This window comes from Octodon degus, unplaced genomic scaffold, assembly GCF_000260255.1.
Source record: "Octodon degus isolate 3935 unplaced genomic scaffold, OctDeg1.0 scaffold00072, whole genome shotgun sequence".
Lineage (NCBI taxonomy): Eukaryota > Metazoa > Chordata > Mammalia > Rodentia > Octodontidae > Octodon > Octodon degus.
This window is the reverse complement of record NW_004524648.1, coordinates 8,602,935-8,628,606: the sequence shown is the minus strand read 5'-3', so window position 1 is coordinate 8,628,606 and position 25,672 is coordinate 8,602,935. Positions and strand designations below refer to the sequence as shown.

At 38.8% G+C, this 25,672-nt stretch overlaps 1 protein-coding gene and 1 pseudogene across 3 annotated transcripts; one reads left to right on the top strand and one right to left on the bottom strand.

Annotated features, from left to right (window-relative positions):
• Positions 1-4,682: 4,682 nt before the first annotated feature.
• Znf207 (zinc finger protein 207) lies at positions 4,683-25,672 on the bottom strand. Of its 3 annotated transcripts, XM_023719830.1 has the most exons (12): positions 25,468-25,672; positions 23,538-23,664; positions 16,843-16,981; positions 15,743-15,910; positions 13,543-13,618; positions 13,038-13,085; positions 11,715-11,785; positions 9,223-9,380; positions 8,040-8,132; positions 6,866-7,108; positions 5,660-5,819; positions 4,683-5,534 (listed from the first exon to the last, which is right to left on the bottom strand). In XM_023719830.1, exons 1-12 carry the CDS (start codon positions 25,506-25,508, stop codon positions 5,374-5,376), a joined length of 1,485 nt encoding a protein of 494 aa, XP_023575598.1. In that variant the 5' UTR covers positions 25,509-25,672; the 3' UTR covers positions 4,683-5,373. The 3 variants fall into 3 exon arrangements, with proteins under 3 accessions (XP_023575598.1, XP_023575600.1, XP_023575599.1); XM_023719832.1 differs by lacking the exon at positions 8,040-8,132; XM_023719831.1 differs by lacking the exon at positions 13,038-13,085.
• LOC105742766 lies at positions 13,743-14,754 on the top strand (annotated as a pseudogene).

The following is a 25,672-nucleotide window of genomic DNA, read 5'->3' as shown; positions in this document are numbered from 1 at the left end:
AAAAAAAGGAATTAATGCTCAGTCATGAAATAGCTAGAGAATTTTAAAGTTTCGTATAAAAATCTCCCCTATATTCGTTTCATAAATGAATCTTTAGAACTTTTTCACATAGTTAGTAAAAAACAAATCTAATTTTGCATGAATGTTCAAAAATGACTTAAAAAAAATACCAGATTTATAAAAATTTAGGGTATACACTTAAGTTTGTCTTTACCTCCTAACCACGACACAAGTGTTATACACGCCTTTTATCAGTTTATTCAAACAAAATTTTTACCTAAGTGGCTTCAGTATTTTCACCACCAAACTTTTTTTTTTTTTTTTTGGCGGAACTGGGGATTGAACTCAGGCCCTTGCTCTTCCCATGGAAGCGCTTATTCCACTGAGCCATCTCCCCAGCCTTCACCACCAAACTTTATAGACACATGAAAATTTTTTTAACTATCAAAATCATTTGGTGACAGAATTACCAATATAGGGCCGGGGATATAGCTCAGCAGCATAAGTACCTGCCTGGCAAGTGCAAGGTCCTGAGTTCAATCTCTAATACCAATAAATAAATAAATAATTTCCAAGATATTAAAAGGCAGATATAGATACAAATTTTCTTGTGGGTGGAGACAGGTGAGTTGCTGGGGATCAAAGCCAAGACTCTGTACATGCCAGTCAGGTGACCTTTTGAGCTACATCTGCAGCCCAAACAATACATCTTAGTTACTCCCACTTCCAACACTGTCCCATTACTAAACACACCCCCAATCTATGTTATGGGGTGTATGGATATGTGCACATGGGAGACAGTCTTACTAGGTAGCTCAGAGTAGCACTGAAACTGCGGAGATCACCCTGACTTAGCTTTCCCAAGTGCTGAGATTACAGGCATGCAGCACCGTGTCTGGCAAGAAATATATCAAGCAGCTTTAAAAAGATTTATTGGAGAATGGTGAGAACGATATAATAGACTTCCCATTTTAAGTCTTACAAATGGTTTTTATAAAAAGCCTATATTCTGAAATAGGCCAAAATTTGGAATTCTTTAATGCATTATAACCTATGAATGGAAATCATATAATCTCAAATTTGCTAGATATTCCACACTACATATAATTCCTGTCCAGAATAAACTGCTTGCTAGATAAGAGTGGTGGTCTAACAAAAAATAAATAAATCAAAATTTGTATTTTGGCCTCTTAAATTTCATTTATTTCCCACAACAGACACCCACACAACTATTCTGACCAAATAAATCTTGGAAACAAATGTAGATTCTCCTCATATATACACTTTGCATAAAACACTAGTTAGTAAAGTTGGTCATGAACCTGAAAGTAATCGTTTCAAAAACACTTTAGCACATTACAAGTCATCTTACCACACGATCTAATCTGTTTTAGGTAGCTACCTAAAATTTAGAATCTATCCATGTTGACAGGTCTACAAAACACATACCACCCTTTTTAACAGGTGTGTAGCCTCTCCCCATCCAAACCACACAAGCACACAGAGATATCACCTTCCCACTCTTCACAGGGCTCTACATTAACATTTGCTCTAATGTGGTGAGGATGTTTGAAAAAATCAAAAATCTCAAGCTTTTGCAGATGACCTTTCAACAGTGATGTTCAATGCATGAATTCAGGTGTATGAATACATTTCAGTACCCTATGTCATTTCCAGTATTTACTTATCCTTGAAGTTAATTTTAATAGTTTCAGGAGAAAATAACCAGTAAGATTTTCCTAGAAAAGTGAAATATTTGAGTATTTATTGCCTTCAAATCAAGAATATCAAATTATTTACTACATTCATTATAGTAAAACAAGCTTTACTGAAGATATTAAGTAAATTTCTTTAAATGTTTAACACCACAGTCAAACGTGAATATTAATATAGAGCCTTCTCTGCCAAAAGAATATAAAAATCCTAAATTTAATTAAATTTAGGGGCCTTCACCAAACTTGCTGCAAGTTTGGGGACATAAATATCCAACAGCCATAAAGCTGTGAAAGCCCCTATAAGGAATAAAATAAATCCCACTTGCCTCAGACTGAACAGGGCAACACTGAGACTCAGCCTCAGCCTGTCCTATGGCAGGGCTATAGGAAGAAAAAAATTTTAATTTTAGAAAAACATTTACCCAATTAATTTAAAAGACATGCATTAAAAAAAATTTTTTTTAATCCCAATGATCAAGCAAACAAAGGAAAAAGAGCAGCACCTTTTGTCCACTATAATTCCACTCCAAGACCGCTCTTGCTTTTTTGGGGAAAATTTCCCCCTAAATAAATTTAATTAAGCTGATTTAAGTTCATGATGTAACTTGATCAGTGGAATAGGTATTTTTTCCCACATCTAACATCAAATGTGTGAGAAATTACTAAAATACAATGTACACAAATCCTACTTCTAGTACCCACTGGAAAGCTGATCCTCATGTGCTCATCTTATTACTACCACTAGTAGTAAAACCTTTTCATAGAAACTAGTGCCAGACAAAATGTTTCTGCTTTTTAAGTATGGTTAACAGGAATGGACAGAAGGTACAGCCAAAGCTGCCAGCCCTAATAATCTTACAACTTCTTAAATTATGACAACCACAAGTACCTATCTAAATGTACCAAATCCCAAAAGTATTTTTATGGGAGGATAACCATAACTCACTTTGACTGAACTTCACAAATACCTAGGAAGCATAAGCCAAAGTATAAACAATTTTATCCACTCCTGACTCAATCATATAGACCCCAGAAGCACTTAGGTAAAGGTTTTTTTTCTAGAAGCTTAATTATCCTTGGGTGCATGCAAAATTTAAATGTGAAAAAAGAAAAAGTATTACTAAATGGGCACCACTTCAACTATGTAACTGAAACTATAAGATCACAAAAACATTTTCAATTACTTTTTAAAATCTCATCACTAAAAAGTTTTCCTCCTTCAAACTTTAGAGAGTAATAAAACATTCATAAAATGAAAAGCTCTGTATGGCTTTCTGAAACATGTCTACCAACTCTTCTGCCTTTTGCAGGTAAGACTATATATATATAGTATTTTTTTAAATGTATTTAGTACAGGATCTACAGGGTCTCACTACACAGATTGGACTGCTAGTGATCCTGTTTTCAGCCTCCCAAGCACTGGGATTACAGGCGCACACCACCACGCCCAGTCTCAGTTGAGGTCTCAGTGAGCCCTGGGGACGGGGCCAGCAGAGCATGATGGAGATTGAACCCCGGACCCTGCATCTGCCTAGGCAGGTGCTTTAATCTGCAGAGCTATCTGGCTGGCCCTATACAAGGCACTTTTGAGAAAGCTGTAGGGGAAAACATTTCCTATTTATCATTCTAAATTTAATTCTGCCACCTTAGTCATAAATATGAATTATTTTCTCATTTTGTGTTTTTTATTTGAAGACTGGTTCTCACCATGTAGCCCAGGCTGGCCTTAAAGTTGTGGTGATCCTCAGGCCTCAGCCTCCTTAAATACTTTCATTACAGAGTTTTATTGTTGCAATTATACTCCAAGTATATGCATATTCTAAAACTAGTTAGGCAGACACATTCAGTGAAAAGGATCTGAGACTTAGTTACTAACTAGCAGAAGGAAATATTGTGTTATGGGTGTTTTCTTTTCAAACTATGGGATATTTTGCATCTCAATGGTATCATAGCACAAGAGCTGTAGAATCAGTGGAGCAAAATTAAATACAAACTCTTTTGTAGGGACTATTTTTTCAATGTTAATTCCCTAATAAAGTTTTACATTAAAATTTAAAACAAAAAAGTAAAACACTTCAGATTGCACGTTTAATCAAAACCTTCATAAGTTATTAAGATATTACCATTACTGTTTTCAGGGTAGGGGGTAATCAAAAATCAAACTCAGGACCTTGCGCTGGCCAGGCAGGCACTGCGCTGCTGAGCTGTATCCCCCACCCCACCACTTTCTTAAAGTTCTAACTTTATATTCAAAAAACTTGAGCTCATCCTGGTAATTACCTGTATTGAACACTTGATACTTATTAATAAACTACTCCACCAAAATTAAAAGATTACAAATGTCCCCAAATAGGCCAAAAACAGTTATTGTTATAAAGAGACTTGCAAAAGCAGTCGTTTCAACAGAAAAGTTCTTTAAAGGAACATAATAATATTGAAAATTTCCAAGAATGAAAACTTTTAACAGTAAAGCCATCTAGGCTTAATAACAGAAGGTACCCATCTAATGGAATGGACAATGTAATCTTCAAGGAATGTAACAAGTTGCCAAACCATCCTAACAGTCACTTTCACATTCTCAGCATACACAGAACATATATCAACTACTACCAACAAAAGAAACTATTACTGCATGCACCTAAGCTTCTAGAATTTTGTACCCAAAAAGCTTCTGAGGTCCATGCAGTATGTAAGTTTCAAAAATAATTAGAAATGAATGGGTCTGGCACTAGGTTCTAAACAAATCAGAAAGAATATTAAGGTCTACACTTTAAATTCTATGTCATTTGAAGACACCAAAGGATGTGTATATGCAATTAATGATGCACATGTCTCTAAGTGCTTTTCTTAACTGAAGTATTAACACACAATTCTATATATATACATATATATACACACATAGTTGTTTAAAACATGCAGCTAAAAAACAATCTACCAAAGACAGAATCCAATAATCTTTCAAAACTGCATTGTTAACTATGATTTTTTATTTTGTGGACATCTACTGTGGCATGCATGTGTACAAACCTTTCAGGCAGTGGTCCACAGCTGGGTTATGAATAAAAAGGCATAAATTTTTCTCTCATTTTATTACAATGAAGCTTAACAGTACAGAAAAGTCACATGACCTGGTTGGGCCAGATTTCTTAAACCCTGCAACATGAGGAACTCTAAATACATTAAATATTGTTACACATTCAGACTTCCAATGTACAGGTTACTTGGAAATAGTTACAGCCCTCACCAAGCTACGTTGGGGACATGAAGTCCAACAGCATCTGAAATGCTGTGAAGGCATAACTTTACAAATAGCAATGTAAGCTTACAGAACTTGCCTTTATTAAGGTGGTATGTTCATGTAATTCCAGCGCCTTCACAATTTAACGAATCAAATTTACTATACTTCACTTCTAAAAACCTAGATGAAACATGAAAAAGAAGCCATACAGTATAAATTGCAACTTCAGGAAAAATTCCTGCTTTATTATTCCAAATAAATTTTCCCATGTAAAATAAATGTCCAATAGTTCCTGGTATGTGGGAAGATAATGTTTGTTAAAGTCACAATGAAGCCTTATTGACGGAAGCTTGGCTATATAAACAGCACAAGTTGAGAAAAGGTTTAATCTCCAAACCTATTAGACTGGATGAAGCAAGATCAGTAACGGCCACCTTGCGACATTACAGGAGGTCTCATTCCCATTGGAGGTCGAGGAGGCCCACCTTGGTATGGGGGCACCATCGGCGGTCCCTGCCCATATGGTGGCATAGCATTAGGAAGATAACCAGGCATGCCTTGATGATGACCACCATACTGACCTAAAGAAAATATTTCAAACACAAAAAAATAGAATAAATTGCACCATAATTGCAATGTATTTTTCAGGTAAATCTAACATTTTACATGTGATCTCAGAAAACCACTATTTAAAAAAAAGGAGTACCGTGAGGTGGCATTGGAGGTCTCATTCCTTGCTGCTGTGGGATGCCTGGCTGTGGTGGCATCATACCTCCAATGGGTCCAACTGGTGGGTTACCAATTGGGGCCTGTCCTGGTCGAGGAAGATTACGTTGGTATTTAGGTAACTGTGCCCTTCTCTCTTCCTAGGAATAAAAATAAACACAAAATGATAAGCACACAAATGCAAGCAGGTTAATTAAACAAAAGAATCTGAAATCTCATTTATAGAGTACCTTTAAAAATTTTTTTTCAACTCAACCTTATAGAGATCCTCCTGCCTCATCCTCCTAAGTGCTAGCAGGATATAGGTGTATGATCCTATCAGTGCAACCTACACTAAAGGTATAGTACCACTTATGATAATACTCTAAGGCTAAAAACTACAGGAATTACTTAACAAATTGTATAAATATTATAAATTAAGTATTAATTTCATCAAAAGAAATTCCTTCACAGGGGCTTCAAGAGCCTACAGATTTCTTTAATTGCTATATGCATATTTACTGCAAATACTAAAGTTTTGTAGTTTTCCAAGATGTTTCATCAAACTCCTGCCTCAGCCCCCACCTTTATTTCCTCACCCAGTGCTGAAATTTCAGGCATGTGCCACCATGCCCATCTAAAAATAATTTTGGGGGTGCTGGGGAGAATGGCTCACTGGAATAAGCGCTTCCCTGGCAAGTGCAAGGGCCTGAGTTCAATCCCTGGTTCCTCCCCCCAAAAAAATAATAATAATTTTTTTTCCCTGTATTTTTAGGGAAAGGGCTACAGGGTGTTCAAGGTCTCACCACTAGATCAGACTCATAGTGATCTGCCTGTTTACAGCCTCCCAAGTGCTGGGATTACAGGCGCGTGCCACCATGCCCAGTCTCAACTGCCCTGCTTGCAGGTGCTTTAATCTGCTGAGTTATTTGGCTGGCCCCTAAAAATGATTTTTAAGAGAACCCAACTTACTATCTTCTATAAGAAATGAGAAAAGCATATAAGACAAAAATATAACCATTCGCTTTACTATTTTTATTCACAATTACTTTATTATGGTTTATTAAAAATGGGAATGATCGAAACCTTTTGGAAGTATTAAATTATCCTAAAACCATCTCAGTACGAATGAACAGGTTTCAAATAAACAAGGTACTACAACAGTTTTCAAGCAAAGGCTGCTAGTAAAAAACTGAAAACAACTTACCAGTGATATATCCTCATCTGGATGGATCAACTTACTGGTTGCACTGGTGGTTGTAAGTGTAGCAGGCTTACTTGTTATCGACGCTGCTGGTTTTGCTGCAGTACTATTTGTAGTACTAGTGGTTGAAGCTGTAGACTGCGTGTAAGCAGGGAATGTAGGTTTAGGGGGTTCTGTAGTTGTGGCAGGAGTACTATTTAAGGGCTTGAAATCTGTACCAACGGGTCCTTGAACAGCTGCCTGAGCCTGTAAAATACACCTTTCATCAATGAAACCTCAAAACCCAAAGGACTTAATCTATGAGCAAATTAAATTTTTTTAAAAAGACACCAATATATTAAAGGACCAAATTTTAAATAGTTAATATATGAAAAATGCTCCACAAAATTCAAAGTAAGTCATAGGAATATCAAAAAGTGCTGCATTAAAGCTACATCAGAGGAAACAAAACTTATGTAACTTTTGAGATGTCTTTTATCCCCTTAGCCAAAACTTAATCTGTCATGCTTTGTACTTAACTATTCCAGATTCCTAAAATATAGTATACTGGAATCTAATGTGATATACTTCTACTTTTATATACAGTTGCTTAAAAAGTAATTAATCTAAAAAGCAACTTTAAAAAGTTACAAACTACAAAACATGAGGATTTGGACAAACTCCATTTACTTATAAAAAATTAGGACCAATGGTACATTAAGATAGGCCTTAAAACACATTTTAGCAATGGCTAGATCATGAACAAGAATTAACTTAGCAGACTCTTTCAAGTAAAAAATTACCATTACAATTGTGTTACTTTTCATAATACTATAAACAACTAAAATATTAATTAGGTCACTAGAGAACCAAATGCACAGAACTAATTTCCTTATACTGAATACGATGCATTTAACACTATAAAATAAGCTTAACCATGCATCAGGCTAACCATTGGATACTATAAAGCATTTACTGCTGACATGCTTTTAACCCTTTAGAACCAATGGAGTTTGGGGTACTTTTACTTGTTTTAATTTGAATTCAAATTTCATATTCAACTGATTATTAATTAGTAACATTGATTTTACTTAAGAAAATTATATATTTTTAAGAAAAGATTTAGTTTTTATGTAGGGTCCAAAGGGTTAATTTGTAAAGCCATTTTAACAATTTTAAACTGCAACTTCCTGCGTACTTGTGCTGTGCTAGGAAACAGAGCTTTAGAAGATGCAGACAGACTTTCTGAATTGGATGAAGCTGTACTTGAGCTTGTTACAGGTGTCCCCATCTGTAGCATAAAAGAAAGGAAACAATGAAAAGTCTCCAAACAAATGGGTGAAAATAAGCCATGAGGCAGATTTAGTATAGATTGGATCTTTGTAAATGCAAATTTAATGAAGTCAAATGTCATTTTAAGAAGCAGGCAGTTAGTGCATTTACAATAAACAAGTATGAGCCTCAAAAAAAATTTAAATTCTGTATCAATAAACCTAGTTAACCATAGTTTCTTTCCTAAAATGTAATGTGTTTTGGCACTGTGATACTTTTAAGAATACCTTAAACTAAGGATGCTTTAATACTGACATTTCAACTCTACTTCAATGACTACAAAAAATTTTAACTAAAACTTAACATTTGTCTCGCATGCACAAGGCTGAGTTTAATCCTCAGTACAAGAACAAAAAAAAAAAAAAAAAATCTTTACCTACCACAAAGGCTTAACGTGCTTAAAAGGCAATTAAGGGTAATGTTTTTAAACTTATCACCTTCAAGGAGAACAAAACAAACATCAAAGGAATAAAAAACTACATAATTCTGAATGAAATTTTTAAAAGTGCATGCTATACGTAACAGAAGCATCTTCCACTTATGTTTCAGAAAAACTTTGAAAGCTTTAAAGACCACTAGGAAAAAATGTGACTACATTGAAAGCCATTAAAAGATCCCACTCCAAGAATACAGCATTGTAAATAATCATTTCTATACTAGAGCCCAATAGATGTTGTGCTAAGGTCTTACAAACTTTCAACTTGGCCTGTAACCTTATACTATCCATGTTTCAACAGGGAAAGGAGTATGCCTAAGCATCACCATGTAAATTCCCCACGTAGTCAATTTTCATTTCTAACTACAGAGAAGGACAAATAATTCAAAGCTATGAAAAACATAACATACTAGCTTTGACTCCATTCAATCTTTCATGAGTAGAGGAAATCTAGACGTGTAAACCCAGAAAAGGATAGGCCACATTTTACTGTTTGTCCAAATTGATTTTCTATTTAAAGGAACTGACTTGAGATAAATTTCAATATTTCTATAAAACAACTACACTCAAATTTTAAATTTCAGTGCACTTCTTTCCAGCCATTTCACCTTACCTGTCCGGCACTGGGGAAAAGAGGCTTAGTAACTGGAGGCTGCGGAGTAGGTACTGTTGCAGTTGGTGCAGGTGGTCTATTAAGAATACCTGGTGCTGAAACAGCCTGTGCTTGAGTCATTGGAGGAATTCCAGGACGTGGAACAGGGGGGGGCATGCCTGCACAAATGTCAGCAAGAAGGATTTATTTATTTTTTATTTTTTGGCTCCAAATATCCTCAAGGCAGGTTTGGCCTGCTTCAATTGTGGGTATTGAACCACAGCAACCTGAGCCTGACTGCTTTGTTAAAGCAACCAGCAAGAAGGATTTAATGCAACATTTAATTCAGACGAGAGTGATTCCATAAGCGCCTGCCTGGCAAGCACAAGGTCCTGAGTTCAATCCCCAGTACTGCTGGAAAAAAAGTTTCTATGCTGACCGCTGAATAACTATGGAAGAACTTGGGCACTTGTCTCTTACAATTTTGCCTCAAACTTTTCCTTTGTTAGTACTTCAGGATTTGCTTGCATATGGTTAACACAGCAATTATGCTTACTGATACCATTCATCTGACCAACTTCTTAAAATGACAATTATTTTAATCAATTTCTTAAAATGACAATATTCGGAACCACCCAAATATTCTGAGTATTTCCCAAGTGAAAATTATCATATATTACACATAAGAATTTTTCAGTTATTCCTGACCACTTTTAAACAAATTAGCCTAAAACCCACTTTGATTCTTCAAAATTTCTCAGTGACTTTATCAAGTGAACACATCACACATCCTTTACTCTTTAAATGCCTGTACCTTACAACGTAATATCCCGATTTACACTATAAAATAATGGCTCCATAGCAGTAATTCAGTTTGCTATTGCTTTTTCCTATATCCTTTCACATCAACTATCATGAGTACTTTTATTTTTCTGTGGCCTATCTTTCTGTGGCCATCTCAGTCTGCCCTGAGGGTGGGGATGATACTGAATCCTATGGTCACTGTACTTGACTAAGCAGGTGCTTCAGACCACTGAGCTATCTTGCCAGCCCAGCAGTACTTTTAAATATGGAGGGGCCAGGGAGATGGCTCAGTGGAATAAGCACTTCCCTGGCAAGTGCAAGGGCCTGAGTTCAATCCCCGGTTCCACCAAAAAAAAAAAAAAAAATGGAACGGGTCGCAAACTGAACGTGTACCAACATAGAAGACAAAGCAATTAATCTGTGCATCTCATGTACCACTTAGTTAAAGAAATCCTTTTCTCCACACTGTGCCTCCTACTTTATTAGGCTATAAAATCCACAGTGATGGCACACACTTATAATCTCACCACTCAGGAGGCTGAAGACGTTTGAAGCCAGCCTTGAAACTTCTTGAGACCCTTGTCTCAAAAAAAGGAAAAAAAACCAAAAAAAACAAAAAAAACAACTTTTCCTAGGTTCATCACAGCTATATGGTCTGAATTTAAAAGAAAAATTATTTTTGAGACTTACTAATTTTTCTTTTTTGGGGGGGCAGAACTGGGGATTGAACTCAGACCCTTGTGCTTGAAGGGAAGCACTTATTCTACTGAGCCATCTCCCCGGCCCCACGACTTACTAAATTTTTAAAATTGCTAGTGATACCTCCCTTCATGGCAAGAGTCAGTATCATTAATTGACATTTCTAAGGGAAAAACTAAGGTTTGAAAGGGAAAAGGAAAAGAAGGCTTGGGTTCTTGATTTCACCAAGTCATTCAAATCAACTGCTTTTCTTCTTTAAGCAGTAGTCTAACCCTATACTATTCTATAATTTATTGAATCTCACTATGACTTGTCTAAAAAATCTGAGAGGGCTAGGGAGGCAGCTCAGTTATCTAAGCACCTGTATGGCAAGAGCAGGACTGGATTCAATCCCCGGGATCACATGTTATAAGGGCCCCAAAACCCCAGGCATGCTGTGCCAGCCACAAAAGTGGTCATGGTAATACACATCTGTTAAAATCCCAGCACTGGAGAGGCTGAGATAGGAAGATCACTACAACTCTGAACTGCATAGCAAGACCCTATAACAAACACTAAAAAATTTTTTTAATTCCTAACAAACACACCCCTTTGTGATTTTTTTTGGGGGGAGGGGTCACTTTAAGACAAGGTTTCACTATGCAGTTCAGGCTAGCCTTAACTCCTGCCTCAACCTCCTGCCAGGACTAAAGGTGGGCATCACCACACTAGCCTCTTTTTTTTTTCTTCAGTATGTCAAAAGCAGAGGGTAGAAGGAGTCTTACCTTAACACTTTTCATATCAATGTTACTATTTTCTTGGTACTGGAAATTAAACCTAGGGTCTTCACATTGATAGAGATTCTAAGTTGCTAAATTGCCCTGATAGCCTCAGACTGAAGATCCTCCTGCCTTAAGAGTAGCTGGAATTATAGGCATGTTCCATTCCACCCAGCTAAATTTACTATCTTAAGAAATTTATGAATAAAGCCTGTTGTAGTCATGAGAAGAAAATTATTTAATATATCATACCTGGTGGCATACCAGGCATGAGAGGTGGTATTCCTGGTCCAGGTGGCATCATTCCACCCATTGGCATCATTCTATTAGAAAGCAAATTTCAAGAAACACAAGTTGATTGGCAGTATAAACCATATGAAAATATTCTGGCTAAAGCCTGAGACAATACTAAACAAAGGACTTGACCATTAACAGTGAAATCAATAAAGTAACCCACCATATACTACAATAATCCTATCAAAATCTATCCTCTAAAAAACCCAGGAAACTCTCTGGTTTACCAGTAAGAGGGGAGGAAAATAAGTCTGTTTACAAAAGAGAAAATATTATAGAATTATTGCTCTATGCAAAGGTACAGAAGGCTTTATCTAAGGTATGTGTAGCTGAGGAGAAAAATCACCCTTTGTCCCACGTGGAAAATATTCACACACAGTAAAAGTTAAACAGAAGAAACTTCTACTTTAGAGTTGTCAAGGGTTTTTCAAAAGGAAATACTGAATTATGCTGTACATTACGAAAAACTTGTTTTGGAGGAGCAAGTAAACACTACCACCAAAACTAATGATCAAAAGTACATTTAAAAAAAAAAAAAGTAAATTCAGATCGCCTTTTTTATTTTGTACAGCCACCTAAAGCTACATGACTTTTTAAAACCTTTATTTGCCTTTCCCTCCCCTAAAAATAGCACAACTTCAACTACCAGTGCTCAATTAACTTAAAAAGATTAAAATATAGTTTGCAGGCTTGGTGGGCGCAGGCTTGGTAGGCACAGGCTTGGTGGGCACAAGCCTACATTCCCATCATTCAGGAACCTGAGACAGGAGTAGCACACCAACATAGGCCAGCCTGGGTTGCACAGGGAGACCTTGTCTCTAAAAACCAAAACAAAAAATCAAGAAGAAGAAAAACTACCGTAAAACCAACTCTGTCAACTCAATGTAGGACTTCTTGTGCTTGGTGCCAAGAATTAAATACTGGTCCCTCAACTGTCAACTCCATTTAAGACTTTCAACCAAAAGTTTAACCTCAAGGTTCTAATAAGAAAAAAATAATTTACATTCCATAACAAAACATGCACTCTCACAGAAGAATTTGTACTCTTTATCAAATCCCATTACTTTTAGTATTGTGGAGAAAATAGCTGCACATTTCAAAAATATTTCATGATCTATTTCTTTGTGTTTTAATTTCATCCTTTAAGAAACCTATGTCAGCTTGAAAATTTTAAAAGTTTTAGAAAGATCAAGGGTCAACTGAATAGATATCATTTAACACACACAAAAAAATGACATTATGATTATACTTCCTGAATTACATTATGAATGAGATGCTTACATGTTTTCACCGCAAAATGACTGGGTGTATTTTCTCTGATGATGCAATCTGTGAAAATGTATGACAAAATCAAAATCTAACTGTGATTTTCAAAATACAGTGGGAAAGTGTATTGTTTACCTCTCATATCCAACAATATCTAAGTAAAAGTGACGGCCGCGAGCACCTTGGACTCACTTTAGTTTTTGATGCTTTGACAATTAGAGTTTCCTTCTGTAACTACAAAGTGTCACGGATAGTCTGTATCTTTAGAAACTCTAACCTACAAGCACCTACTTATAGTAAACGCAATTGAACCAGATGGCTGCCTATGTACACACTAAAACCCAAACTGTTCTTCAGTGGCAAATTTATACCTTGAATGTATCGACTGACCCCTTACTAGACAAGTCTAAGACTTACAGAACCCTTATCTTCTAGAAACAAAAAAATTGGCAATTGCATTTAATTCATATAACACCCAAGTTAAAATTACTAAGCACAAACCAATTGAAAGCTTTCTTACCCAGGTGGCATGCCTGGCATCACCGGTGGCATTCCTGGCATGAGAGGAGGAACACCTGGCATTAAGGGAGGTATGCCTATGAAAAAGAATTTCAACAACAAAAACATTAATTTTAAGAATTTGGGATTCTGCACACATTTCCATGCTCTACTGATGCACTATCAGCCTGAGTCCCTGGCTTCTCCCTTCTTATTATCAAAATGTCAATTTCTTTGGTGGGTTTTTTTTTTTTTTTTTTGGTGGTACCGGGGATTGAACTCAGGACCTTGCCCCTTGCCAGGCAACCATTTATTCCACTGAGCTATCTCCCCAGCTCCCCAAAATGTCAATTTCTAACTGACTCTGGCCAAGCTGGAAGTGAAGTAGAAGCAAGGTGTTGTAAGAATGGATTTCAATATTCCTATAAAGAACCACCAGATAACCAACAACCAAAGAATCAAGACTGCTGTCCCAAGCATCAAATTCTGCTTGGACAATGAAGCCAAATCAGTTGTCCTTATGAGCCACCTGCACCGGTCTGATGGCATCCCAATGCATGGCAAGTACTCCTTACAGACAGCTGCTGTAGAACCCAAATCTCTGCTGGGCAAGGATATTCTATTTTAGGACTGTGTGGGCCCAGAAATAGAGAAATCCTGTATCAACCCATCAGCTGGATTTGGTATCTTTCTGGTGAACCTGTTTTCATGTGGAGAAGGGAAAGAAAAGAAATGCTTCTGAGAACAAACTCAAAGCTGAACCAGCCAAAATAGCTTTCCAAGCTTCACTTACCAAGCTTAGGGATGTCTATGTCCATGATACTTCCAGCACTACACGCAAGGCCCACAGCTCTGTGGTGGGAGCCAATCTGCCACGGAGGCCAGTGGATTGTTGTGGAAGGAGCTGAACTATTTTGCTAAGGCCCCAGAGAACCCAGTGACCCTCCTCTCCTGGCCATCTTGGGCAGAGCCAAAGCTGCAGATAAGATCCAGCTGATCAATAATACGCTGGACAAAATCAATGAGATGATTATTGGCCATGGAATGGCTTTTTTACCTTCCTTAAGGTACTCAACATGGAGAGTGGCACTTCTCTGTTTGATGAAGAGAGAACAGGACTTTAGACTTGAGGTCCAAAACTAAAAATGGCGTGAAAATTACTTTGCCTGTTGACTATCACTGCTGATAAGTTGATAAGAATGCCAAGTCTGGGGCCGGGAAGATAGCTCAGTAGAATAAGCACTTGCCTGGCAAGTGCAAGGTCCTGAGTTAAATCACCGGTACTGCAAAAAAAAGAATGCCAAGACTGGCCAAGCCACTGTGGCCTCTGGCATATCTGCTGGATGAATGGGCTTGGACTGCAGTACTGAGAGCAACAAGAACTATGCTAAGGCTGTTGATCATGCTAAGCAAGTTGTATGGAACGGGTCTCTTGTGGTATTTGAATGGGAAGCATCTGCCCAGGGAACCAAAGCCCTCATGGATAAGGTAATAAAGTAACTTCTAGCGGCTGCATCACTTGTATAGGGGTGGAGATACTGCTACTTGCTGTGCTAAATGGAACACAGAAGATAAAGTCAGCCATGTGAGCACTGAAGGTGTTGCCAGCTTAGAAATCCTAGTAGGTAAAGTGCTTCTTGGGGTGGATGCTCTCAGCAGTGTTTAGTGCTTTCCTGCTTTTGGTTCCTGAATACAGCCCCTAAGACAATAGTCTTTTCTGCATCCCCACTTGGCATTAGCTAAAAATTTCCTCCACACCAAGATTCAGCAAAGGATGTAGCATCAATAACCCTCAAAGAGTTATACTACATCTCAGCTCATGTTTAGGGCAGCCTGGACTTCACTACATTCTTCAAGTTGCCATTTAAGTTTCTTAGTGAGTGACTAAATCACTACGCATGCTAGAATGCATATACACTTGCCTGTTAAAAGAAAGTATACTGTTTTTTTAAGTAGTTTATTCTAACTGGCTTCATAAATATTCATTACTCAGCATGGAAACAAAAATGAAACTCCAGTTGTAGAAAGGGAGAAATTGTTGATCTATTAAAAAAATAAAAGGGACCTCAGTGGTACAAGCACCTGTCTAACAAGTGCATAATCCTCAAAGAAAATAATAAATGAAAGTTTTCACTGGGGGAAAAAAAAGATTTGGAGAAAGGAATACTTCTATTCCTTATCCACAGAATCCTAAGAATGTTCAATTGTAAGAAACATACTACCTGGAGGCATTCCTGGTGCTCCAGGTACAGGTGGAAGTCCTGGCTGTGCTATTGGGGGGATATAACCTTGCTGAGGTTGAACAGGCTGTGGCTGAAATGAAGTTGAGGCTGCAGAGTCATCATCATCATATTCATCAGAATCATCTTGTTGCTTCTTTTTTTGACTTTCTGGAAAAGAAAGTAGTATTTCCATAGATGAAAGAAATCAAAAACCAAGCTTGCTTAGGACATTCAATACTTAAAAAAATCCTCTTAATACTATTTTCTAGCCAAGCACGGTGGAACATACCTATAATCCCAATATCCTAAAAAGACAAGGGAGGAGGACTTCCAAATTCAAGTTGAGCTCAGTCAACTTAATAACCCTGTCTCAAAATTGTAAGTAAAAGTCTGAGCATATACTTCAGTGCCCTGGATTCAATTCTTAGTACTGGGAGGGAAAAATCTATTTTCTATACTATAGATATGCCTTTCTCTGTATTAAGCAAGGTCAATTATTCCTTATAAAGATAAAAATGATCCTAAGTCAGTTTATTTATTGTCTTTTTGAGACAAGGTCTCGCTATGCTGCTTAAGCTAGCCTTGAGCTTACTTTGTAGCTCAGGCTTGTCTTGAACTCACAAAGATCCTCCTGCCTCAGCCTCCCAAGTGCTGGGATTACAAGCATGTGCCACCATGCCTGCCCCTAAGTCAGTTTTAAACAGCCTTCTGCTCTACCACAAAAGGTAATACAACAAGCTCTGAGCTCTCTGCAAAGCTTTTCAAAATAAAATACCTGTATGGGAGTATAGCTTCTACAATTTAGACAGTACGTGGTTTCATATGCCAACTAAACCACTGATGCTTAGCATAAAACACAGAAGATCTCAGCACTCAGGAAGCTGAGGTAGGAAGTTCATCACAAGTTCAAGATTAACTTGGAACTATAGTGAGTTCCAGGCCAAACAGAACTAGATGGGGACATTCTGTGTCTCAAAAAAAAAAAAACTAAAAATCAGAATTCTGAAATTATTACCTACTATCAAATTTATAGCTGGTAATAGTAACACTCTTAAACAAAGGTAAGTTGTATTTTTACAAAATACACCTTAAGAGTTTACCTTGTGTTTTCTGTTCAAGAAGTCGTCGTCTTTCATCCATGTCTTTTTCTGGAATGCCTTCCATACCATAGATTTCCAATTCTATGTCTGTTCTCCCAGGTATTGCATTTGGTACAGCATCTATTGTCTCTTTATGTACCTAACATTAAAGAACAAAATTTCCACTAGATGAGTGTCTCAAACTTATTTATAAGGAATTTAAAATTATTCAAATACTAAAATGGTTAATAAATGTATCTATAGTGAGACTACTGTTTAAAGTCAATCCCTTGTTTTGCCACTTAATGGCATTATGATAATGGGAAAGTTACTTGACCTCCAAATCAGGAGTGTACTCTACCTTCACAGGAACTAATTTAATTTCTATGGTTATTTTTAGGATTAAGTAGTATCTAGAAAAAATACCTAGGGCTGGTGAGATGGCTCAGTGGTCTAGAGCACCTACTTGGAACAAGCCTTAGCAAAGCACAGGGACCGCGGTTCAATCCCCCAGCACCACATGCCAGCCAGCCCCGACCCCTGGTGGGCTGAGCTGGCCAAACACACACACACACACACACACACACACACACACACACACAAATTAAAAAAAAATTAAAAAAAGAAAAAACACCTAGCAAAATGTCTAACAGAGTATGAACTCAAAAGTCTTTAAACACTTATCTGTAATTAACTGCATTAAAGAAGAGGTCCTACCCAAATCAGGCATATTTCACATCTGAATAAAGTTTATAGAACACTCTACTTTGGAAGATGTTGGTAGAGACGGAACCCAAGGCTTAACATGTGCTAAGCTCTGCCACTGAGTTACCAGTCACCTCACCTTAATGTAAGTCTATGTTTTCAGAAAGGGATGCAGTTCAGTGACAGAGTAGTTACATGACAGTATCTGTCAGTCCTGGTTTCTTCAGTAAATCTACTTAGATTTGCAGATGTCAAAATACTTAGCCTAGACAATCGGTCACCTGGAAACTTATTCTAAAGATGCAAAAACTCAGGCCTTACAAATAGCATCCAGGGGGGCTGGTGGGATAGCTGAGATAGCTCAGTAGAATAAACGCTCACCTGGCAAGCTCAAGGGCCTCAGTTCAATCCCCACTTCCACAAAAAATAAAACAAAATTAAAAAAAATAAAAATAAAAATCCAGTATTGTGTTGCAGCACCAAAAATTAAATCCAAGGCCTTTGCACCAAGCTACCTTCCCACCCCATTCTTTACTTTCAGACATAATCTAAACACCGAACTGTCCAGGATAGGTGTAAAAACTTGCCTCATCAAGAGCTTTGATTAGGGCTGGTGAGATGGCTCAGTGGTCTAAAGCACCTACTTAGAACAAGCTAAGCTAAACAAAGCACGGGATCACAGTTCAATCCCCCAGCACCACATGCCAGCCAGCCCCGCCCCCTGGTGGGCTGAGCGGGCCACACACACACACAAAATAAATAAATATTTAAAAAAAAAAAAAAGAGCTTTGATTATAGGCATGCACCACCGCATTCAGCTAAGTATTATATTTTTAACACGCTTTACTGATTCTGATACAAATTCAATCATGAGAACTTGTTTAGACTTGGCTGTTATTTGCTTAAGCAATATTTAACTTTCTCTTCAAGACATTTTTATGTTTTCTGGGGGAGCACCAAGCTATATTACCACCCCTACAACTCCCATCTTAAGAAAAGATCTGACTAAGTTGGCTGGGCTTGAACCTGCCATTCTGCTACCCCAGCCTCTGCACCAGCTAGATCTTAAGTAAAAGCCACCATACATCTAGTTTCTCTTGCTATTCTTGATAAATGTAATGAAGCAACAAAGGTGAGGGACAAGGATTGCTGTATGTTCTGAAGCCAGCCTGGGTTACACAAGTGAAATCAAAACCAGTTTAAATTACAGAACAAGACTCTTGACTCTGTCTCCAAAGTTGGTCAATGACAAATGTATGGTTCTCGGGCTGGCCAGAAACTAAGCAGACTGAAGCTCCTGCTTCAGCAGAGCACAGTGGCCAGGGTTCGATCCTTGGCATACCATGCCAGCCCCGCCCCCAGGGCACGCTGACAGCAATTGAGACTGGGCATGGTGGCACACACCTGTAATCCTAGCACTTGGGAGGCTGAAAACAGGAGAATCACTATGAGTCTGATCTACACAGTGAGACCCTATACACCCTGTAGACCTTGTCCTAAATTCGTAATAAATACATAAAGTTTCTGGGGCTAGGAATGGTAATGAATGCCTATAATCCCAGCACTTTGGAGGCTGAGGCAAGAGGATCACTGCAAGTCTGAGACCAACCTGGGTTACATAGTGCGTTCAAGGTGAGCCTGAACTGCACAGTGAAAGCCTGTCTGAAAAAGAGACAGAGGGATGGAGAAGGGAAAGGAGAATGGTATGATTAGTTCTGCGGAAGAAAACTAACAGATCTACTTAAAATCCACCATCCCAGCAGTTAGAAGAGCTTTCTCAGAAAGGAAGTTATCTGATCTTTACTAAAAAGACAGAAGCAGGCATGGAAAGGAATGTGCTGCCAACCACCTAATACCTTTAGGATTTATCATCTATGAAATTGGAGTACTTTTACAACTTATATGCCAAGCCTATCTCACAAGTTGCTGTAAAATAAAAGCACAGGTCAATTAAAAACATTACTAATGGGCCTGAGAAGTAACTCGATAACATCAGCACTTGTCTAGCAGGTACGAGGCCACTTCCTCTTTTTTCTCTTTTTATAGCAGTGTAACCAACTTTCATTCTCAATGACCTCCACTTTGAGTAATTCATTGAGAATGTAATGTAATGAGAGGGCTGGGAGTGTAGCTTGGTAGAAGAAAAATTGCCTAGTGGGGGCCGGGGAGATGGCTCAGTAGAATAAGTATTTGCCTGGCAAGCGCAAGGGCCTGAGTTCAATCCTTGGTTCCAAAAAAAAAAAAAAAAAAGAAAGAAAGAAAGAAAGAAAAGAAAAGAAAAATCGCCTAGCTTACACAAGGCCCTGAGTTCAATCAATTACCAGCACATACACATGCACACATATACACAATACAACCCCCAAGAACTGGACTCAAGTAACTCATTCTTAGCCTAATGTGATAGGACACAAGATAGCGGAGACAGGAGGATCACCGTAAGTTCTTACCCAGCATGAACTACTTGGGCTAAGTGTTCAAGGCCAGCCTAAATTACACAGCTAGACCTGGTCTCAAAAAGATACCCTCACTGTTAAACTAAGTGTAGTGGTGAACACCTGTAACTTTATTTATTGTACTTAGTACAGATTCTACAGGGTCTTACTACACAGATCAGGCTCAGTGATTCTCCTGTTTTCAGCCTCCCAAGCGCTGGGATTACAAGCACACACCAACACGCCCAGTCTCAATTGCCATCTCAGTGGGAAGGGCCGTTGCCAGCAGGTCACTTCAGCGATCCAACCTGGTCAATGCCCTCTGCCTAGGCAGGTGCTTTAGTCTGTGAGCTTTCTGGGCTTTAGTCTGCTGAACCATCTGGCTGTCCCAAACACCTGTAACTTTAGCACTCTGGGAAGCTGCGGCAGGAGAAACCCAAATTTAAGCCCAGTCTATGCAATTTAGCAAGGCTTCATCCCAAAAATAAACAGTAAAAGGCCTAGGAAATGTAGCTCAGTTTGGAGACTCTGCTCCATCACTCACAGCCATCTCTTCTCACAAACAGCCACCTTTCAGGGTATGACTCTCTTGGTTTCTAACACCTTTTCAGTCTCCTTAGATGGTTCCCTTTAATCAATTTTCTGGTATTTAACAGTTGGGAGTGGCCCAGTACAGAATGCCCTTACACCTCTTTCCAGTCTGTATTTACTATGCTCTCTTAAGGATGTATCTATTATTAGGGCTTTAGCTTTCCTTATTCACCCCAAATTTGTATGTCTAGTTCCACCTACTCCAAATTCCAAACTGCATCCGACCGTTTACATAACATCTATGTCAGGAAACCAGCCCTTGGGCTGGCCAAATAGCTGAGCAGATAAAAGTGCAAGCGCAGGGGCTTGATCACTGGGCCTGTCAGCCCCGTATCCGGGGCACGCTGAGATATCAATTGAGACTGGGCATGGTGGCATGTGACTGTAATCCCAGCTCTTGGGAGGTTGTAAATAGGCGGATCACTACAAATCCAATCTAGCAGTGAGACCCTGAACACCCTGTAGACCCTTCCCTAAAATATAAAAAAAAGAGAAAAAGAAAACAGCCCTAAGTTTAACACTTTGTCAGACTGAACAGAGCTGGGGATGTAACTCAAGAGGCAAAATCCAAGCACAAGGTCCTAAATTCAATTCCCCTTGCAAAAACAAACAACTACCCTGTAGTCTTCATACTAGTCCTATCATTCCTGAAACTTTTCACTGCATACATGGGAAATCATTTTTCATATGCTTCAGAACACAGTTCCTAATCCCCTACAATCATCTAAACTACTAGTATCAGGTTATGGTGGCACGCGCCTGTAATCCCAGCACTGAGGAGGATGAGGCAGAAGGATCATTGAGACCAGCCTGGGCTATAAAATGAGCTCAAGGCCAGCCTGAACTGCACAGTGAGACCCTGTCTCAAAAAGACAAAACTCATTACCAGTTTGGTCTGTCACTAGTAACTCTTGCCTGGAATACTCTACATTCCCCAACTAGTCTTCCTATAATCTGCAGCATAAATCCAACCATCCAGCCAGAATGCTCCTTTACAAAACACCTGTATCAAGAGAATGTGACATCTCTCCTCAAATGATTTTACTCAAAATTAAATAAAAGTAAAATAGCACAGTACTGCCCCTTCAATACAGGAGAATCCTCATGAGAGCCTTTAATTTACTGCACCCCAGAAATAGTTCTTCTCTTTCAGGTAAATTGTGGATCAGCTTTTCATTTAGGGATTTCCTAATGAGTGACCTTTACAACACCTGTTTTAGTTTTCTCCACCATCTATCACCTTAAGACACACCTTGTTCACAGGTTATTCCCCTCCATAATATACACGTACAAAACACACTAGCAGATTTGTTTTATTCACTACTGAATACTCATAACCTAGTATCTAGGAGAGTGCAGTTCCATAGACATTTTCTGTGACTGATGGAAATGTTCTCTATACTTTTATCAACAGTTATCAGCCACATGTGGATACTAAATACTGGAAATGTGACTGGTAAAATTACGGAAAACCACATTTTTAACTTTAATTATTAAACAGGCCCATAAAACTGTGGCTGCTGCAGTGAACAGCTACTAGCCCAATATATGGTATAAAAAAAAAAAAAATTGAACAACCAAACAAAAGAGCTATATAACTTCATTTATTTCTGTGGCACTAAGGATCTAACTCAGGGTCTTGTGCGCACTAGGCAACTCTACCACTGAATTCCATATTTCTTACATACATTTATGGGGACCACTGCCTCCCACCAAAGTAGTTTCTAGTATGTATTTACTTATCTACCATTTCTCTAAGATCTTAGGACAGATTCAAGAAGCTCTAAAACTAGCAAAAGCAGAATTAAGTTTGTTTGGTTTTTTTGGTGGAACCAGGGACTGAACTCAGGCCCACAAGCGCTTATTCTACTGAGCCATCACCCTGGCCTCCAGAATTAAGTTTGAATGTGATATTGGATTGTTAATTTTTTTTTCAAAGATATCACTATGGGCTGGGTGTGGTGGTAGATGGTAGACACCTGTAATCCCAGCCTTAAGAGGCAGAGGCAGGAGGATCATTGGTTTTGAGGATTGTTTTGAGTTTGAGACCTGCCTAGGCTACAAAGTGAGCTCAAGGGCAGCCTGAACTGCATAGTGAGATACTGTGTCAAAAAAAAAAAAAAAAAAAAATCACAGTGCTGTAGTAAAAACAAGTATTTTAAATTATGACATCAAATACAATGCTGCCATTCCAAAGGAGCAAAAGGAATAGACTGGAATAAGCCTAGCCCCAAGTAACAAACTTTTTAACGAATCCTTCTATGGCAATGAGTAATGGCAGCTAATTACACATTAATTCTTTTGGCCAGACTACCTATGGAATTTAAATCATTGATCCTCTCTAACTACTCAGAGGAAATATTGTATGATCTGAACCTGTCATCAATCTAATTTAGAATAAAAAATACTATCAATAATTGAAATATAAACAACAAACTTTAAACATAAAGCCAAACTGTGCTTGCCTATTATAATCCTAGTACTCTGGAATGGCAAGGCTAGAGGACAGACCCCAGGGTGGTCAATTTAGTGAGACTGTCTCAAAAGTGAAGGTGAGTCTACAACCATACCAACCTGAATGAGCTTGATCTCGTCAAAATGGGATAGTGGAGGAGGGGACATATATATAGCTCAGTAATAAATAATGTTCATGTCTTGTATGAGGCCCTAGGTTCAATCCTCAACACCACAAAAAATACCCAAAGAACATCTTTGGATGTTTTTAAAGTAGGTTGGTAATCTTACCAATTTTCAATAAATAAAGTTAACTACAATTATCAAAAATAAATTCAAGGGGCCGGGGAGATAGCTCAGTAGAATAAGCACCTGCCTGGCAAGCACAAAGGCCTGAGTTCAATCCCCGGTTACACAAAAAAAAAAAAATAAATAAAAAATAAAAAATAAATTCAAGACTTTGTCACTTTCAATAACAAAAGCACACACACACACACACACACACAAAAAAAAAATCACTGAAAAAATTCTTACCTGCATGCAATGAATAGCTAAACCAGGTCCTGTATACAATTTCTTATGACATATATGGCATTTAAAATGCTTTGCTTTTTGATGCTGTATCAGAATCTTCTCATCATCAAAGTCTCTATTACAATACCTAATCAACACTGTTAAGGTTCAAAAGTAGCACAGTGACAAAAGCCATACAAAACAATGTGTACAGCCTGGAAGTTGTGTGTACCTCTAGTCACACCTAGACAGGAAGCTGAGACAAAAGAATTACTTCAAGTAGCCTGGACAACAGAGACTCTCCCACATACCTTTTTTCTTGTTGAAGTGACAGGAGTAACATTAAAATGACAACAGCTAACAACAAAATGAATTTCTCAAACTACTTCAGCTATTTATCATACAATTAGCTGTTAATTACACATGCCATGTGATTTTCCCATTTTCAATTTCCCGGAAGTCAATAATCTTGCTTCATCACCTTCCAAAAAAGACATTCCAGTAACTGGCAAGAAACTTTTCTAAAATTCTATAACACAAGGGACATATAAAACTTTTTTCTGTATTTTGACACATACAAAAAATGCACACAGAAAGGTTTGTGAAGAAGCTGCGCATTCTACGTTATAACATTAACTTCAGCCCAGGGCAAGTCTATAAGTCCAGCACCTAGGAGGAAGTTACAGTAAGAAGACTGCTGAGTTCCAGGCCAGCCTAAAACTGCATGGGGACCCTATCTCAAAATAATAAATAACTTCAAGTTAATGACACATCATTTTGAATGAAGTTGCTTAAACCTGGTACTAAGGATGCTGGAGAATGAACTTAAGTCATGAGTTAAATCCACAGAGTTAAATCCACAGATAAGCCGGGCATGGTGGCTCATGCCTGTAAACCCAGCCAACGTGAGGCTGAGGCTGGAGGATCGTTCCAAGTTCGAGACCAGCCTGGGCTTCCTACAGAGTGAGCTCACGGCCAGCCTGACTTGCAGAGATCTTGTCTCAAAAAGACTACGGGGGGGGCGGGGAGAATCCACGAACAATTTTGACCTCGTGGTCAGAATGTCCTACAAGCAACTTACTCAGATTTCTGTGAGACTTTAAGCTATATTTAAAATATTAGGTTTTGGGGCCGGGGAGATGGCTCAGTGGAATAAGCGCTTCCCTGGCAAGCGCAAGGGCCTGAGTTCAATCCCCAGTTCCACCCAAAAAAATAAATAAATAAAATAAAATATTAGGTTCTGCAACAAACCGTTTTTAAGCATAAGCCTGTAAATAAAATCAAGTTTAATAGAGTATATTGAGACTTCCCAGAAAAGTATCACAAGGTGCACATTTCAGTGAGCGTTTTCTTTTCTGATAAGTACTTTTCCCGTCCTACAAAATTAACAGACAAAAAAACTCCACCCTCTGAAGAGAAAGCATCGCGAACACGAACGCGCCCCTGGGTGGGACCGGGAAGCTAGTTCTCTAACCGCCAAACCCTGGGGGCGAAAAATGGCTTGAATCCTGAGCTACCCTGGGCCTTTACTGGAGCACCAATTCGACTAAATACCGAACTGTGTAGACAGACCCTGGAAGAGCTTCCGCAATCCTCCTGGGGGCCAACCAGCATACTGCCCAAGAAGAAAGTCCCTTTGTTGAACCGTCACCAAAACAACGGAGAAGGCCCCAGAGGTCGCGGCCCCTGAAGGGGTTCCGGCCTCTCCCAGCCGGCCCCCTCGCAGCGACTGCACACGACCCCCGAGTCCTACCGCTCCATATCCAAAGCCGCTCGCCCTAGGGACCTCTTATTCCTAGAAACCTCTCCAAATCCTCTTACAGCCCCCAAGTCACCCACACTCGCTCAAAGAAGCTCGCCGCCATAGGCCAAACCCTGGCCTCCCAGTCCCAAGTCCTCAAACACCGGCACACCCGCCGCTCGGCCTTGACTTCAAACCGACAAAGGATATCAGCACCACGGTTTCAGCTGCTTCTTTTTCTTGCGTCCCATCGCTGCGTCCTACCGACAAAGTAAAAAAGAGGCGAAAAGAAACAGGAAAGACGAGGCGAAAACACGCTCACTCTTCGGAGCCAACAAGCGCGTCCCACAGGAAGCCGACACAAAATGGCCGACGTCCTCGTTTGCGCTTCGCCTCCCGTCAGGCACTGCGGCGG

What these genes read in the sequence shown, in the direction of transcription:
- Znf207 (XM_023719830.1), bottom strand. Translation starts at nt 25,508, where the DNA reads ATGGGACGCAAGAAAAAGAAGCAGCTGAAACCGTGGTGCTG. An exon ending in TCATTTTGCGGTGAAAACAT is followed by an intron (nt 11,786 to 13,037) that starts GTAAGCATCTCA and finishes GCTTTCTAATAG; the next exon opens with AATGATGCCAATGGGTGGAA. An exon ending in ACCTCCAATGCCACCTCACG is followed by an intron (nt 5,535 to 5,659) that starts GTACTCCTTTTT and finishes TATTTTCTTTAG; the next exon opens with GTCAGTATGGTGGTCATCAT.